Source organism: Sarcophilus harrisii, chromosome 4 (assembly GCF_902635505.1).
Source record: "Sarcophilus harrisii chromosome 4, mSarHar1.11, whole genome shotgun sequence".
In the NCBI taxonomy this organism is placed as follows: Eukaryota; Metazoa; Chordata; class Mammalia; order Dasyuromorphia; family Dasyuridae; genus Sarcophilus; species Sarcophilus harrisii.
Window position 1 is genome coordinate 436251470 of NC_045429.1, and position 14664 is coordinate 436266133.

General features: G+C 32.9%; 1 protein-coding gene across 1 annotated transcript in view; it reads left to right on the forward strand.

Moving 5' to 3' along the window:
* The window catches only part of TAOK1 (TAO kinase 1), a 126367-nt gene that overhangs the window by 86820 nt on the left and 24883 nt on the right, over positions 1 to 14664 (forward strand). Inside the window, 7 exon segments of the mRNA XM_031967717.1 lie at positions 1293 to 1338; positions 1899 to 1995; positions 3302 to 3415; positions 5168 to 5259; positions 8284 to 8377; positions 10638 to 10719; positions 14046 to 14213. Coding sequence (XP_031823577.1) covers positions 1293 to 1338; positions 1899 to 1995; positions 3302 to 3415; positions 5168 to 5259; positions 8284 to 8377; positions 10638 to 10719; positions 14046 to 14213 — 693 coding nt within the window.

Genomic DNA, 14664 nt, shown 5'->3' on the forward strand with positions numbered 1-14664 from the left:
GTTTGAATGTAGATAGCAAGGTGGCAGAGGAACGCCATGTCAGAAAGACTTGAATTTGAATCCTGCCTTTAATACTTAATAACTTTGTGACCTTGGGCAAGTCATTTAACAACTTCTCACCTGTAAAATGGGATTCATAATGATACATATGTTCCAGGGTGGTTGGGAGGATTGAATGAGATAATGTTTATAAAGTACCTTTCAAACATAAAATGCTGTGTAAAAGCTGGCCATTATCATTACTATTGTTACAGAAAAACTTGAGTGTAATGTCTGAACCTTAGTAGTGGTGAATTTTATCTTCATGTTGCTGTTGAAGTGTTTGACAGGCTAGGAATGTTTTCCATTGACCTTTGAACCATGAGGGATTTTTGTTTCCTGGATAGTTCATAATCAGTCACCATTGGAAATTTACCAAATTCAAATTCTCCATCTAAAAAGATCGTGGCATTTTCTCAGTATCTGTTAAGGAAATGTGATGCATTGTCTGGAGAGCCAGGTTCAAAACCAGAAAGCCTTGCTTCAAGTCCTGTCTCAAGTAACAGAACTGTTCAGTGTCCAGTTCAAGTAGAAATTGTCCCTATGGGCCACAGATTAACTTGGATAACTTCATGTTATCATTATCTGTGTTGTATTTCTTCTTTAGCTTGTAAAACACTTTTCAGTCATGTTTTGATTTAGTCCTTTAGGGACCTTGCAGAAGTAAGAAAGATGCATATCTCTACTATATGCAGAGGGGTTCATTACCTGAAACATTCCCATTCCACAAAAATCTAATCTCCGTCATCTGTCCTTTGAATCTGTAAGTTACTTGAGTGAGAATATCATTGAGTAATGTCCAAGTTGTAATCCAAATGGACATCATTGCTAGCCTCAGTGTAGAATGTCCTGGATAAACAGGACAGTAGGAAAAAAACCCACAGAGAATAGACTTAAAGCAGAAGACATTTTGTTTCATAAGAATGGTATTATAAATTGAGTTAGCTGTATGATATTATAGTGGTGTTTGATTGGGAAATATTAGACTTGATTGAAGAATGCTGGTCCAAATCATGGTATGCTCCTCAGAGCTCACTTTTGTAAAAGCCATGCCTGAAGGGGGTCGGTAGACTTGTACTTAGTATTTATTTGAGAGTTTCTTCAATATGTAAAACTGTTCAGTAAATCTTGGACAAGCTTAAAGAGACTTGTATTCTGCCTGCCTCCCTATACCTCACATTGTAAATATTTCATTTTTTACTTTTTATGGCATTTAAAATCTTATAATGTTTTTTATAACTTTTTTCATGCAGCTTGTAATGGAATATTGTTTAGGATCAGCCTCAGACTTACTAGAAGGTAAGTTGCTTCTTTATTCTTAAAATGATGAAATTGGAGAATTTCATTCATAGATTTCCCAAACGTGAATTTTTAATTTAGTAAGATAAAAACTACAGAAATAATGAGAATTAAAAGAAACCTTAAGTTTTTTCCCCCCATATTTATAGGATAGTATATTTTTGTGTCCATAAAATTACACTAGTTAGAACCATTACTTTCCCAAATGTCATTGGGCTAGTTTTTCTTTTCTCACACTTGAAACATTGCACCAGTAGCCAAACTAGTTCCTTCATTCGAGCTCAGAACTTGTGAATATATTTGCTGGTACTTATATTTCTTAAGAACCCCAACACTCTATTGACAAGTTGAAATTTTGAGTAATTTTACAAGCTGAACTTGGTGATTCTTTGCTCATATGGTTTTGCTTTGTCATGTTGGAAATCCTTGGTTTTCTCACCCTCCTTCTCTGCTCCAACTTTTTTAGACTTCATTTTTGGGAGGGGAGGAGGAAGATTATCAAAGTATATGAATTATGTGGGTACTTTAATTTATTTTCAACAATTCTTTTTTTTTTTAAGTTCACAAAAAGCCATTACAAGAAGTGGAAATAGCAGCAATTACACATGGTGCTCTCCAGGGATTGGCCTACTTACATTCTCACAACATGATCCATAGGTAAGTATTTTGAAAACTATTTCCCTCCCCCCTATTATTAGTTTGCTTAATTTATCATAGCTTAGTAACTCTTGTAGTGAATTTATTGTTGGGTAATAGCAAATTCATTATTATGTAGAGTTAAAAACTTGAAGTTTAATTGTAATTTTTTATAGAAATTCCATGTTTTAAAATGGTGAATTTAACTGACATACTAAAACACAATGGATATCTTCTCATTTCCATTTTATGTTTGTTTGCAACTATTGGAATTTCTTGAGTACATGAGACTTATGAACTCGATATGATAGTAATTTACTTATCCTTATTGCTTGTCATTAACAATTAAATTACATTTGAATGTGGCAATTGGATCTTTGAAAATTAAATTTAAACAAAAAATTGATTGGAACTTTATTCAAAAGCAATTTATGAGGATTTCCCCTACTTTTTATATTGCTTTGGGAGGCAGAGGCTAACTTTTTTTTCAAGATTTTTGAGAGCATCTTTGGAAGGTATTAAGTGATGGTATATGTGTGAATGGTTCCTCATAATTGTTTATTTATTTTAGAATAGGGCATATTATATAGTCCTATGTGTGTATTGTCCAAATTAGAATATACCATCCATGGAGAGAGTGTGTTTGCAGCAGGATTCTGCCTTCCTAAAGAAGTATATTGGAATGTAACTTGGTAGTCAGAGCAGTATAAATTAAAAATAAATATAATCGTAGAAATTTTGATTTTAATTTCTGTCTAGGATTTAGGAAGTTGTTATGATTGATGGCTTGTAGGGACAAAAACATTTTCCTTGTAGAGGGTTTTTGCAATTATGGGCATGCATGTTTTTAACTCTTAATTCAATTTAATCTTAACATTATTTGTACAGGTAAATTAAAACTCAAAATATAAATTTTTATTTTATAATTAATATCTATAGGTTCTTTCCTTCCCTTGCTAATTTTTTCTTTCAGGTAATTACTTTTAGCTTCTATAGCTTCTGTGTTTTTTCTTTTCTTTCTTTCTTTTTTTTTTAGTAGTAGCTTTTTATTTTTGTAATACATGCAATGATAGTTTTCAACATTTACCCTTGCACAACCTTGTATTTCAAATTTTTCTTCCTCCCTCCCTCCACTTCTCTTCCCTCCTCACCTCTAGGACAGTCTTTTCTTCTAATTCTAAAGGCTTTTTGAGAAAAAATCTCTACCCTGAATGTATCGTAGAACATAATTGTTTTGATTTTTTTTTTCCTTTTGAGGGATTCTTATTTGATTCTTATACAATCTAAGAAAAGCAAGATATATAATTATCTTATTTTCCTTAATCAGAGATATCAAAGCAGGAAATATCCTCCTGACAGAGCCAGGCCAGGTGAAACTTGCTGACTTTGGATCTGCTTCCATAGCATCTCCTGCCAATTCCTTTGTGGGGACGCCATATTGGTAAGAATGTTAACTATGCTCTTAACTAAACTAGTCAATAAATCTAGTTAATATGACAAGTAGAACTTTATTCAGTTTGGAATTACTTTCATTTGGAAAGGAGTGTATAATGAGAGATGCCTGGGAACACCTAGGGAAAATGTATAATGTTGTTTCTTTCCTCAAAGTATATCATATTGAAAATCTTTAAATTTTTAAGGGTTGGCCCCAGAATACCTGACTATTGTACACTATTAGGTTTCCAGAATTAGAGCAATGCTCTTTTTAATTCCTTTATTTAAAGCTTTTAGATTCTCTGCTTCTTTCCTTCTTTCCTCATTGTTTTACTTGGTAGCCCTTTTGATAGACTTTGAGGATGGGAAGGAAAAGTAAACGAAGTAGTAAAGTCAGTAAATTGCTTTGACTGAAAGTTTGTTCAGGCAGGACATTGAAATGCTAACTCTAACTCAACAGGATTTTTAAATCATGTGTACTTATGCTATATCTGTGTCATCTTTATTGGCTATATTAAAGCTGTATTTTGTGAATTTTTGTGGAGAAAGGTTTTTTTAATTATACAAAATAGTGTATATTCATCACTCCATCATGCTGTAGTAATGATATTCATGTATTCAATCCTCTGTGAATGATTTAATAATAATAACTGACGTTTCTATAGAACTTTAAAGTTTCCATGGGACTTTACATTCTTAATTTCATTTGATCCTTGCTCCTGAGAGGAAAATATTACAAGTATAATTCTTGTCATTCTACAGGTAAATTTAAGATTGAAGTGAAGTTATGTGATTTAATTTTGGTCAGATTCCTTGTATGTATCAGAGGTTTTGAACCCAAATCTCTCCTAAGACCTCTTTTTTTAACTACATCACATTGCTTTTTCATTTGAGTGGGCACTACATGCTTTCTACACTGGGCTCACGGCTGTGGGGATAGAATATCTAGATTTCAAGCAGGTACCAGACATAGTCTTTTCCACAGAATTCAGTTCAGGAAACCAAATAAATACATGGGAATGTATTTCTACATGTAACACTATAGCTAAAATAGTGTCCATTATGAATGAGCCCATAGATAATGATTTTGAGTGATTAAGGTTCAGAGTCTTTGAGAAGTGTTTTATATATATGTGTATATATATATGTATGTATGTATGTATGTTTGTAAACTTATGACCTTGTAAAAGCTCTGTACATAGTTGTAGAGCAGTTGAAGAAAAAGCAAAAATTTTAAATCAAGTTTTATATTTATATGTGTTTTACCTTTTTTAAAGCATTAGATTATTTGAGGTGATTAAACAACTTGCATGCAACAGTTGTAAATTACTGACACAGTTAATGGTTAATTTTAAGTCTCTGTAAACAAAAGATAAATATTGCCAGTCAGATTCTGGGGGAAAATTCAAGTATCAATAGAGATTGCCTAGTATTTGCTATATGGTTTAGATATATTATTTTCTGGATTGTGCCAAGTTGGAATCTTCAGATTTTAATACTTGAGATCTAGAATAAAAATTGAGAAAAATTATTAGATTGGTTTTAGCATTAAAGATATTCCTATATGAAGTTCTAAGATGATCATATTTAACTTGCTTCCCAGATACATTCTTTGTCCATCATAATATTTTAGCAGTTTAATAAATGGCCTTAAAGTTTAAGCCAATATTTATTCTTACATATAGGTTATAGTGCTAACATGGAATATTTTAACAAATTTACCGTTTTAAACAATAAAAATTAATATTTTGTGTTTTAGGATGGCCCCAGAAGTAATTTTAGCCATGGATGAAGGGCAATATGATGGCAAAGTAGATGTTTGGTCTCTTGGAATAACATGTATTGAGTTAGGTAAGCAACACATTTATTGATATGTGATGGGTTGACTTAAAAGATGTTTTAATCTGAATTCTATATCATGTATGTAGCTTTCTATTTCATGCCAGTTCCATAGGGGAACAATTAATGACATTTCTGTCAGAGGTCTTAGTTTGGTTTTCTTTTTCATATTTTAGCATGTCAATTAGTGTAACTTTAATGGACTCTAAAATAACTTTCTGAACTAGTACATCTGTGTTTAGGAGCAATCAATAAATACTTATTCAGCATTTAATATGTTAGGCAAAACTGCTTGAATTGTCTCACATGAAATTTGACATATTATAAACCCTCTAATGGAATATTAGTTGCCTCAGGTGAGCCATGTGATTAAGATGTCCATTTGCTCGCTGCCTTATCACTAGTTTTGGTGTTTGTCCTTGCGTTGCTCCTCAGACATGTCACAGACAATAAATTAGTAAGGCTCTTCTAATCCAGCATCACCAACTCTTCCTCTCACGCTTTCCAATGTTGAGTTTTTCTTTTTATGAAGCTGTTCTGTAAGAATTTACTTAAAATAATTAGAGAAAAATTTCCTAGAAATATTTTAGAGAGACACCAAGGACATAAACAGGTCACAGTGAATTTTTTTAAAAAATCATTATTGTTGACTTTGGACAGATGGGATCTTGGTGCCTGATCAAGCCTAATTTCAGTAAGAAGCTATACATTTGTATCCCTTGTACTGTCTATTGGGGATATATGTGATTAAAACTTATTACTAGTTAAAAGTAGTTTTGCATTTTTCTAAAGAAGTCCTCTACCAGCGGGACTATTTTTTTGCATTTCTAGCATTGGTGCTGAATGAAGTTAGTGATTGAAAATAGAAAGAGTCACTCCTATTCATTTTTATTTCAAAGAAACAAAAGCAAATTTTCAGTAATCTTGACACTTCCCTGAAATGGGTAATAAATAAATGAGAAAACTGTGGGATAGGTGAAATAGAGAGCTCACAGATGGATTAGTTTTAGCAATAGAAGGTTGGTTGTCTTGCTGTCTAATGTCTCTGTCATTAAAGTGGGCTTCTGTTCATGGTAAGAGTTTTCGTTCTTTATTTTTCTCAGAGGGGTCTCCTGAACTGTGTCAGCTTCTGAGCCTTCCCCCAAATTACAAATGTTGCAGTTTGTCTGGCAAGAAACATCAGCGGTTTGATTAAGTTTTTTGTAGTGCCATTCACCTTTATTCTTTGTTTGCACTCTGAGGAAAATGGCTGGAAATTGATTAGAAAGAGCTCTCATTGATTGGTTATATATTTACAAGTCCATTTATGCAAACTCAATGAGTTTTTGTATAAATTGTTCTTTAATAATCTAGGCCATCAATTAAATAGACTATTTATAATAAAGTGCTTTATATTTGCAATAAAACAACTTTAAATAGTATGTAGTTGTTATAGTACTCTCAGTGAGAATTTTGATTGACTTACCTTAGGAAAACACTTAATTTATGGTTTTTGGGTTCTCCTTGCTTTGTTCCCCTACTATATCATACATAACTTCATTTTTATTCCATGATGAATTTTTCCTTATCAAGTATGAGGTCAAGGGATCTGTTTTTTTTAATCTGGCTATAATTCATTGGGAAAGGCCTGGTGGAGTGCTGGTTAATTGTCAGCTTCAACTGACATGGTCTTGTGGATCTGATTCCTTTCTAGCTTAAAATAATCATGGAAATGATAAGAAATGAAAATGTACTTTTTTCCTTGAGGCATTAAGCTAAAAGGATGTATTTAAATCTTTTGGGTTCTTCACTAGATTTTGGGATCTCTGAATAAATATAGCATTGGTTATTGTGGCAACATAAGATGTTGAAGTCAATTGCCATTTGCCTTGGGAAAATTGAGATTGGACTTATCCCTAATAATCTGGTTTAGGAGTCAGTCTTCCCTCTTGCTCTGGATTAGCTTTAGAATGTGATAAAGATTTTTTTTCTTTTCAAGATATTTTGGTCTTTCCAAATAGAGTTACAGGCCAAAGAGGAATACAATTCTAGCATTTGACAGTGAAATTCAGGGTTGACCCGGGAATTGGGGAAGAAAGATGCCACATCTAGTTTTGCTTTTCTCCCCTCCCCCCTGTACTGGTCCCCAAGGGGGTCTCCTTCCTTATGTCTGCCTAGTTTTCCTTTAAATGAAATTTCCATAGAAATGAGAAATATTCATAATTTTTTTTTTACCCTGGAATGGGAAAGTTCCAGGTCTCCCTCAACTCTGAAGACAAGGAGTAAAATATTTCTAAATATTCTGGTTTTGTTAATACTAATAATAATTTGTTACCTTCAGTCAACATTTAACATCTACTTTGCAACTACTGTACAATATGAGCCACTGTAAGGATTACAGGGCATGAAAAAGTTGCTTTATTGTATCCTAAATTCATGCATCAAATAAATGGGTACTTTTAGCAACAAGAATGCAGGAAGTAATTTTTTTTTTTTTTTTAAGCAGTTAAAACAGTCCGAGAAAAACAGGTTTTCATTATGCTGTAAAATACCACAGTCACAAAAAAAGCTAAAACTTGAACCTTTTCACATTTTTAATTGCTATTCTTTTTAAATGATAATTTTCAACAGTTCTATAAATTTTTTTTCAGTAAATGTCAGTCTTCTAGATTTCACCCTATAAATATTCTCCAAAAAACTTTTAGGTCTAATGTTCTAATTTGATTTTACTTTCCATGTAGAAAGTTCCATATTGATTTTATTAAGAGTATTGCTGAGAGGAAAAGACTAATTGAGACTCATAAATTCAAAGTCATAAGGAATTAGTATCTCGTGTACATCCTTAGATGGCATATATCTCTAATAGCTTATATCATAAACATTTTGCATGGTTACTATAAATTTTAATAATATGGACTCTCAACTAAGTTCATCAGCAAAATTATTACATAAGACCAGAACTAGTTAAGAAATCTTTGAAATGGATGCATGTCATACTGCTGATTCAGGATTACTGTGCTATCATTCATTTTCTCATGAAATTTTTTTCCTTTTCAGCGGAAAGGAAGCCTCCTTTATTTAATATGAACGCAATGAGTGCCTTATATCATATAGCTCAGAATGAATCCCCTACATTACAATCCAATGAATGGTGAGTATTTCTGATAAACATGTGGTTAGAAATTCAGTTAAGTTCACAAACATTCATTGACTGCCTCCTCTGTGGCCAGCACTGTGTTAGGCACATAAATGAAGTATGTTGGGTAACATGAAGATCTTTTATATCAGATATCGTGTCCTTTATTGAGTTACATTTGCTCTTTTTAAAAATGGTATTGCATAGATGTGCTGTTTAGAAATAGGTTTATAAATAGATTATAATAAAACCAAAAGTTAGATATCCCTTTCATTAATGTCTCAGTAATAATCATTAGTGTTAAAATGAATAGAAGCTACATTTTATTTTTTAATAGCTTTTTATTTTCAAAATATGTGCAAAGATAGTTTTCAATATTCACCCTTGCAAAATTTTGTGTTCCAAACTTTTCTGTTTCCCTTCCCCTCTCCCACTTCCCTAGACAGCAAGTATTCCAATGAAACTACATTTAAAAACTGTATTTGAGAACCTGAAAGCTTGAGATTGAATCAGCTTGTAGGAACAGTTGGAGAAATGACTATTAAATATTGGTGAAGGAACACGGTGTTTTGGTGGTATAAAAGATGGGTCCCTTAAATTAACATGTATAGTTATCTGTTCAAATTAAAAACTAGAGAACAAATCACTCTAATTGTAATCCTCATATTCATTGATATTCATATTGCTCTTATCTTCATTCCCTAGATTCTTGAATTTTATATAATTATGTTCACTGTAGAGAACAGTTTGACCATTTTAGAAAGCAAACATTCCGTTAGTGTTGGTAATTTTTAACAGAAAAAGAACACTTCAAATGTACTTTACTGTTTTAGAAATAATGATCATCTAACTCAGTCCCCATTTTACTAATCATAAAACTTCATCCCAGGGAAATGACCACCTGACTAGCCTAAGTCATTCAGCTCATAAAGCAAAGTCCACATATTTTATATGTGTGTATTTATATAAGCTAATCTTTACTTCTAAAGAAATTGATTCTATCTATATGGATCCTCTTCCCCTCAAAACAGATCACAGATCATTCATTCTACAGCAGATAGTTTTTATGTAATGCTACAACAAAGTTAGTTCATTGCCTTGTGACCAACCTCCTGATGCTCAGTCTCCCGGGACTTAACAGAACTGTTCCTTAGATGACAGACATCTAGCGAGCAGGACCTGCCTTAGCTTTTGCCACACTGATGGTGGCTTTCAGGAGTCTATGATCACTCCCATGTCATGATGAGACATCGAAGAGAACTAGAGTGAAGAATTGTTTAAGATAAAGACTTAAAAAAGTATTTTGTAGCTAAAAGTATCTTTTGTTAAAGGTGAGACACTTAAGGTAGATTCATAGGTTTTACTATCAAAGTGATTTTCAGTTAGCTTTCAGGATCTCTCTGAGATTGTTTTCATAGAGATGTGAAAGAAAAGCAGAATTTGGCAATTCACTTAAATTACTAAATATTTAATCTCTTCATACTTGTTGTATGGAGTGCATAGAGGAGCATGGGGATATTCTCTGTTGATAAGGGACTTATTTTCTAGTTTAGGAATCTCTGTAAATCCACACAAAATAGAGAGCTAGGTACCATATCCTGAATGGGAAAATTGTAAAGTATAAACTGCCATACCAGAACATAGTACATGATAAGATATATGTTGTAGAGTATGGGTTGTTCTTGGCCACTAAGTTTCTTAAAATGTATATAAATGGCTTTTCCTAAGTTTAATGCAAGTCTTGTAAAACTTACCAGTATCACAATGCTTAGCAACTTCAGAAGACTACTCTTCCCTGGATATGAATATGAAATGTTGCTTAGACTCATGAGGCTTTTGGTAAGCTACAAGAGAGAAAAAAAGGTGGGAGGAGAAAGATTCTCTCCTCAACCCCCCCCCCCAAAAAAAAAAAAAAAAAACTTGATAATTATAGACAGTTGTCCTGTCGTGCAGATATATTCAAAGGATTGTGCAATTTCATTAAAATGGGGGGTCCAGCAAGTGATGTTACATACCCAAGTCATTGTTCATCCATCCCATGGTCTCCCTAAAAAACAGAGAAGAGTCCATGATTATACATAGCTAGGTACATTTGTATCCTTAATTCAACAATTGATTACATCTTCTCAATGTAGGGTCTTCCCTATTTTGATGCCTTTATATGTCCCCCTCTATTCTCTTATGTACTAGAATCTTGGCTAGTGAAGATGATGTTAAAGTTAGCATTAGCATCATGATCAAAAATTGTTTATTTTACTTTTTTCTCTTGAAATAGGTCTGATTATTTTCGAAACTTCGTAGATTCTTGTCTTCAAAAAATTCCTCAAGATCGGCCTACATCAGATGAACTTCTCAAGGTCAGTTTTCTCATCTTTAAGTCCCTTCTCAAATGGTAATCACTCTTGCCAGTTTAAACAAGTTATAGATTTGTTCTGCTAATTATCCCAAAGACTTGTCTTGAGAAGGACTTAACTTTTTATACTGTTTATTTTGCATTTCTTTTTTTGTTTTAAAGATCTTCTATTCTCGCCTTAAGAAACATACAACATGAGGATTGTATATGAAACCATCTTTCACTTTTAAAAAAGTATCTAATAAATTCAACACATTGCTTTCAAAACTGCCCTGCTTGTCTTCTGTACTTCTCTGCGTACTTATTTACAATATGTTTCAGTGACTTTTGTTTTTTTTATTTTACGATTGTTGCCATCTTCTTTTCACTTATAGTTAAAAAAAACCAAAAAAACAAACTAAAACTCTTTTAAGAAATAAGCAGAAACACTCCAGACCAAACCACACATTAAATGTATCTTACCTGGACATCTCTTCTACTTCTGAGCCCATTTCCAGCCTGCCAGAGAGCCATTCCTCATTGGCCCATTGTAAATGTACTTGGTCATTGCTTTGACCAGAGCTTTCCAACTCTCAAGAGTTGTTTTTCTTTACTGTGTTATTTCACTGAACAAGTTGTTCCTGGTTCTTCTCACTTCACTCTGCATCAATTTCTACTTGCCAAGATTCTCTTTCATCTTTTTTTTACAGAGAAACAATAATTTGTCTCATTCATATACCACAGTTCATTCAGTAGTACCCCACATGGTGCTTATCCTCTTGTTTTCTAATTTGTTGTTTTATTTTTCCACTTTTAATCCCAGCTGTTCTTTTCCTTAAACACTAGTAAGTACTCTTATAAAGCTGGTCAGTTGATTTTACATTATTATTCATGTTGCTTACCAAATATAGAAGCAGCGAGGTAATTTAGGGGAGAGAGTGCCAGGTCAAGAGATTGAGAGTCAGGTAAACCTGAGTTAAAATTCAGCCTGAGAAACTCACTGCTTTGTGATTTTGGGGCAAGTCACTTAGCCTCTGTTTACCTTTAATCCATTAGAAATTGATTCTCAAAGAATAGTAGTATCTTCTAGGTTTCTTGTAAGAATTGCCATTATGGTGCTAGTGACAATTTTGGTTTGGTTAAAAAGAGAAATGCTAGGGTTGCAGTCCTCTTCTATGATTCTTCCAGTTCCATTAATATGTTTATAATACTAATGATAATTATGTTATTTGATGGTGCTTGTTAAGATACTTGTATATTTGTTTGCAATCCAATTTTGCTCAGTTATATGCTTGTAAACTGCAAACTTGAAATACATGTAAGTACTAATAAATCCATTGGAGAAGGAAATGGCAAATTACTCCAGTATCTTTGCCAAAAAAAACTCCTTGAACAATATTAACATGTTATGGTCCATGGGGTTATAAAGAGTTGGTCTCAATTGAATGACTGAAGAGCAACAAGAAACCAAATCGTTCAATAAACCAAAGCAGCTTCCCAATTTTTATTTTTTATTTTTTTACAACAATCCTTTTGTGTTGATGTGATACTAATCCTAAGAAAGGAACTTCAGAAGAAAGAATGGCTTCTTTTACTCTGATTTTTATTTCTTTCTAGTTATCATATTTCACATAATGATTGCCTTTAGGTAAATATGAAAAAGAGGGGAAAATAAAAGTTAAAAGAGAATGGTCCATCTCTTGATATTATAGATTACCACTATTGTACAAAACGATATTATTATTTCCTCCCTTTTCTCTTTCTATGATAATTGTATATCTAATCTTCCATAACTAAAAGTGGTAGGTGCTTTAAAAATGTTGAATCAGTACTATTGGAAAAGTTTTAATGATCATCTTTTTTTTACCTGTGATACTTAAGGAAATTTGGGTGTTTTTTTTTTTTTTTTCATTTTTTCAAGATTAAGAATTAATTTTTTGTAGTACTGTGTGAAATTTTTGAGCTGAGTCCCCATTTCTTTTTAGTGGTCTGTCAATTTAATTAAAACTAGTAGTTGTATTACCAGATAATGTTTTTTTAATCTCACTGGAGTTTCCTCAACTGTAAACTCATAGGAATGGGCTAAGTGAACTCTGGGGGCCCTTCTAGCCTCAAATTTCAGGCTGAAAAATAACTTTGAATGTCTGGAGATTATACTAATTAGAGCAGGATTGCGTTGAAAGGTACTATAGAAGAATCCATTGGAAGTAAATTTATTTAGCATTAGAAAAGGAAGGATCCTTCTTTACTTTCCCTGCTGAAGCTTGATCTCTCCCCATTAGTTGAGGGACCTGGGTCAAGTCACTTTGAACATCAGTTTTTTCTGTGATTCTTCATGAAGCCAGAATTTTTAAATATAGGGTCATTATGAGAACTGAATAAGATTATATTAATGGCACTTCATAGTTTTAAAATGGATTCTACATGGCAGTGCTGTTTTATTCATATGTGATAGAGGAGGAGGAGCAATATGGAAACAAAATATCCAGACCACTTTCCAAAGTAACTTTCTGGATTGTACTGCTAATTCAGAGACATGTACACCTTGGAAACAGTTTGGGGTTATGCAAATAAAGTGACTAAAATGTCCATACTCTTTGACCCAGTGATTCTAACATTAGATTTCTGCCTCAATGAGACTGATAAGAAGATAGAGTCAATATTCAGCAAAATATTTGTAATAAGATGTTTTGTGATAGCAAAGAATTGGAAGCAGGTTTGATTGATAAGGAAATGGCTAAACAAGTTATGGTATGTGAATACATTGAATATGACTGCTATAAGGATGAATACAGAGAAACTTGGGAAAGGGATATATAACCTGATGCAAAATGAAGGAAACAGCCAAGAAAGCAATAGACAAAGTGATGATAACCATGTCAACAGAAAGATCACCCATAAAAAATCAAAAGTTGACTTGCAGAGTTAATTATAACTCTGTATATTGAAAAATAACTAAGTATATTGAAAAAGAGATATGAAAAGACATCTCCACCTCATGCATTTTTCAGAAGTGAGAAGTCCACAAGCATTGCATATTGCATATATTTTTAAACTTTACAATATATTGATAAATTGAGCTAATTTTTTCCTTTTTTTTTAATCTAGCTCTCTGGAAGAAGAGGGGATACTGGGAAAAATAGATGATGTAATTTTTAAAAAAAGATTAAAAAACAAAGATTTCAGAAAGGATGTAGAGAAGTTAGTTTATTACAAAGTTAAAAAAAAAAGAAATAAGTATATCTTCTCATAGGTTATATAGTTGTTTTTATTTGGAATCTTTATTAAGATTATTAGAACCTGAATTCTAAAAAAGAGTTTTCATCTTGTTTCCCTCTGTCTTTAACTTAGCACATGTTTGTTCTTCGTGAGCGCCCTGAAACAGTGTTAATAGACCTCATTCAGAGAACCAAGGATGCCGTAAGAGAGCTGGACAACTTGCAATATCGGAAAATGAAGAAACTCCTTTTCCAGGAGGCACATAATGGGCCTGCTGTAGAAGCACAGGAGGAAGAAGAGGTAGGAGGAAAAAGGAATTAAAAATGCCATAGATTTGGGTTCTTTCAGAATTTTTTTCCTTAAGGATGCAATGCATTATTTAAAACATTGTATCACCGTGCTCTCAAAACTTGTCTCTGGCACCTCTGAGGAAAAGGCTCTTGATATATAGTGTTAGGCAGTCTCCTGTTAAACTGCAAAGACCAGGTCTATTCGTTCTAATACCATGGAAGAAATGGCAAATCACTCCAGTATCTTTGCCAAGAAACCTCCTTGGGACATTATTGGCATGCTGTGGTCCATGATACTATAAAAGAGCCAGACTCAACTGAAAGACTGAACAACAACAAAAAAAAACCAGAATATATTCTTAATTCATTAAATTCCAGGCTTGTAGTTGAAGATTGCCACCAGTGGTACTTGCTTTCAGCTATTATTTATTTCGTATGCACCTACTTTATGCCATTCTGAG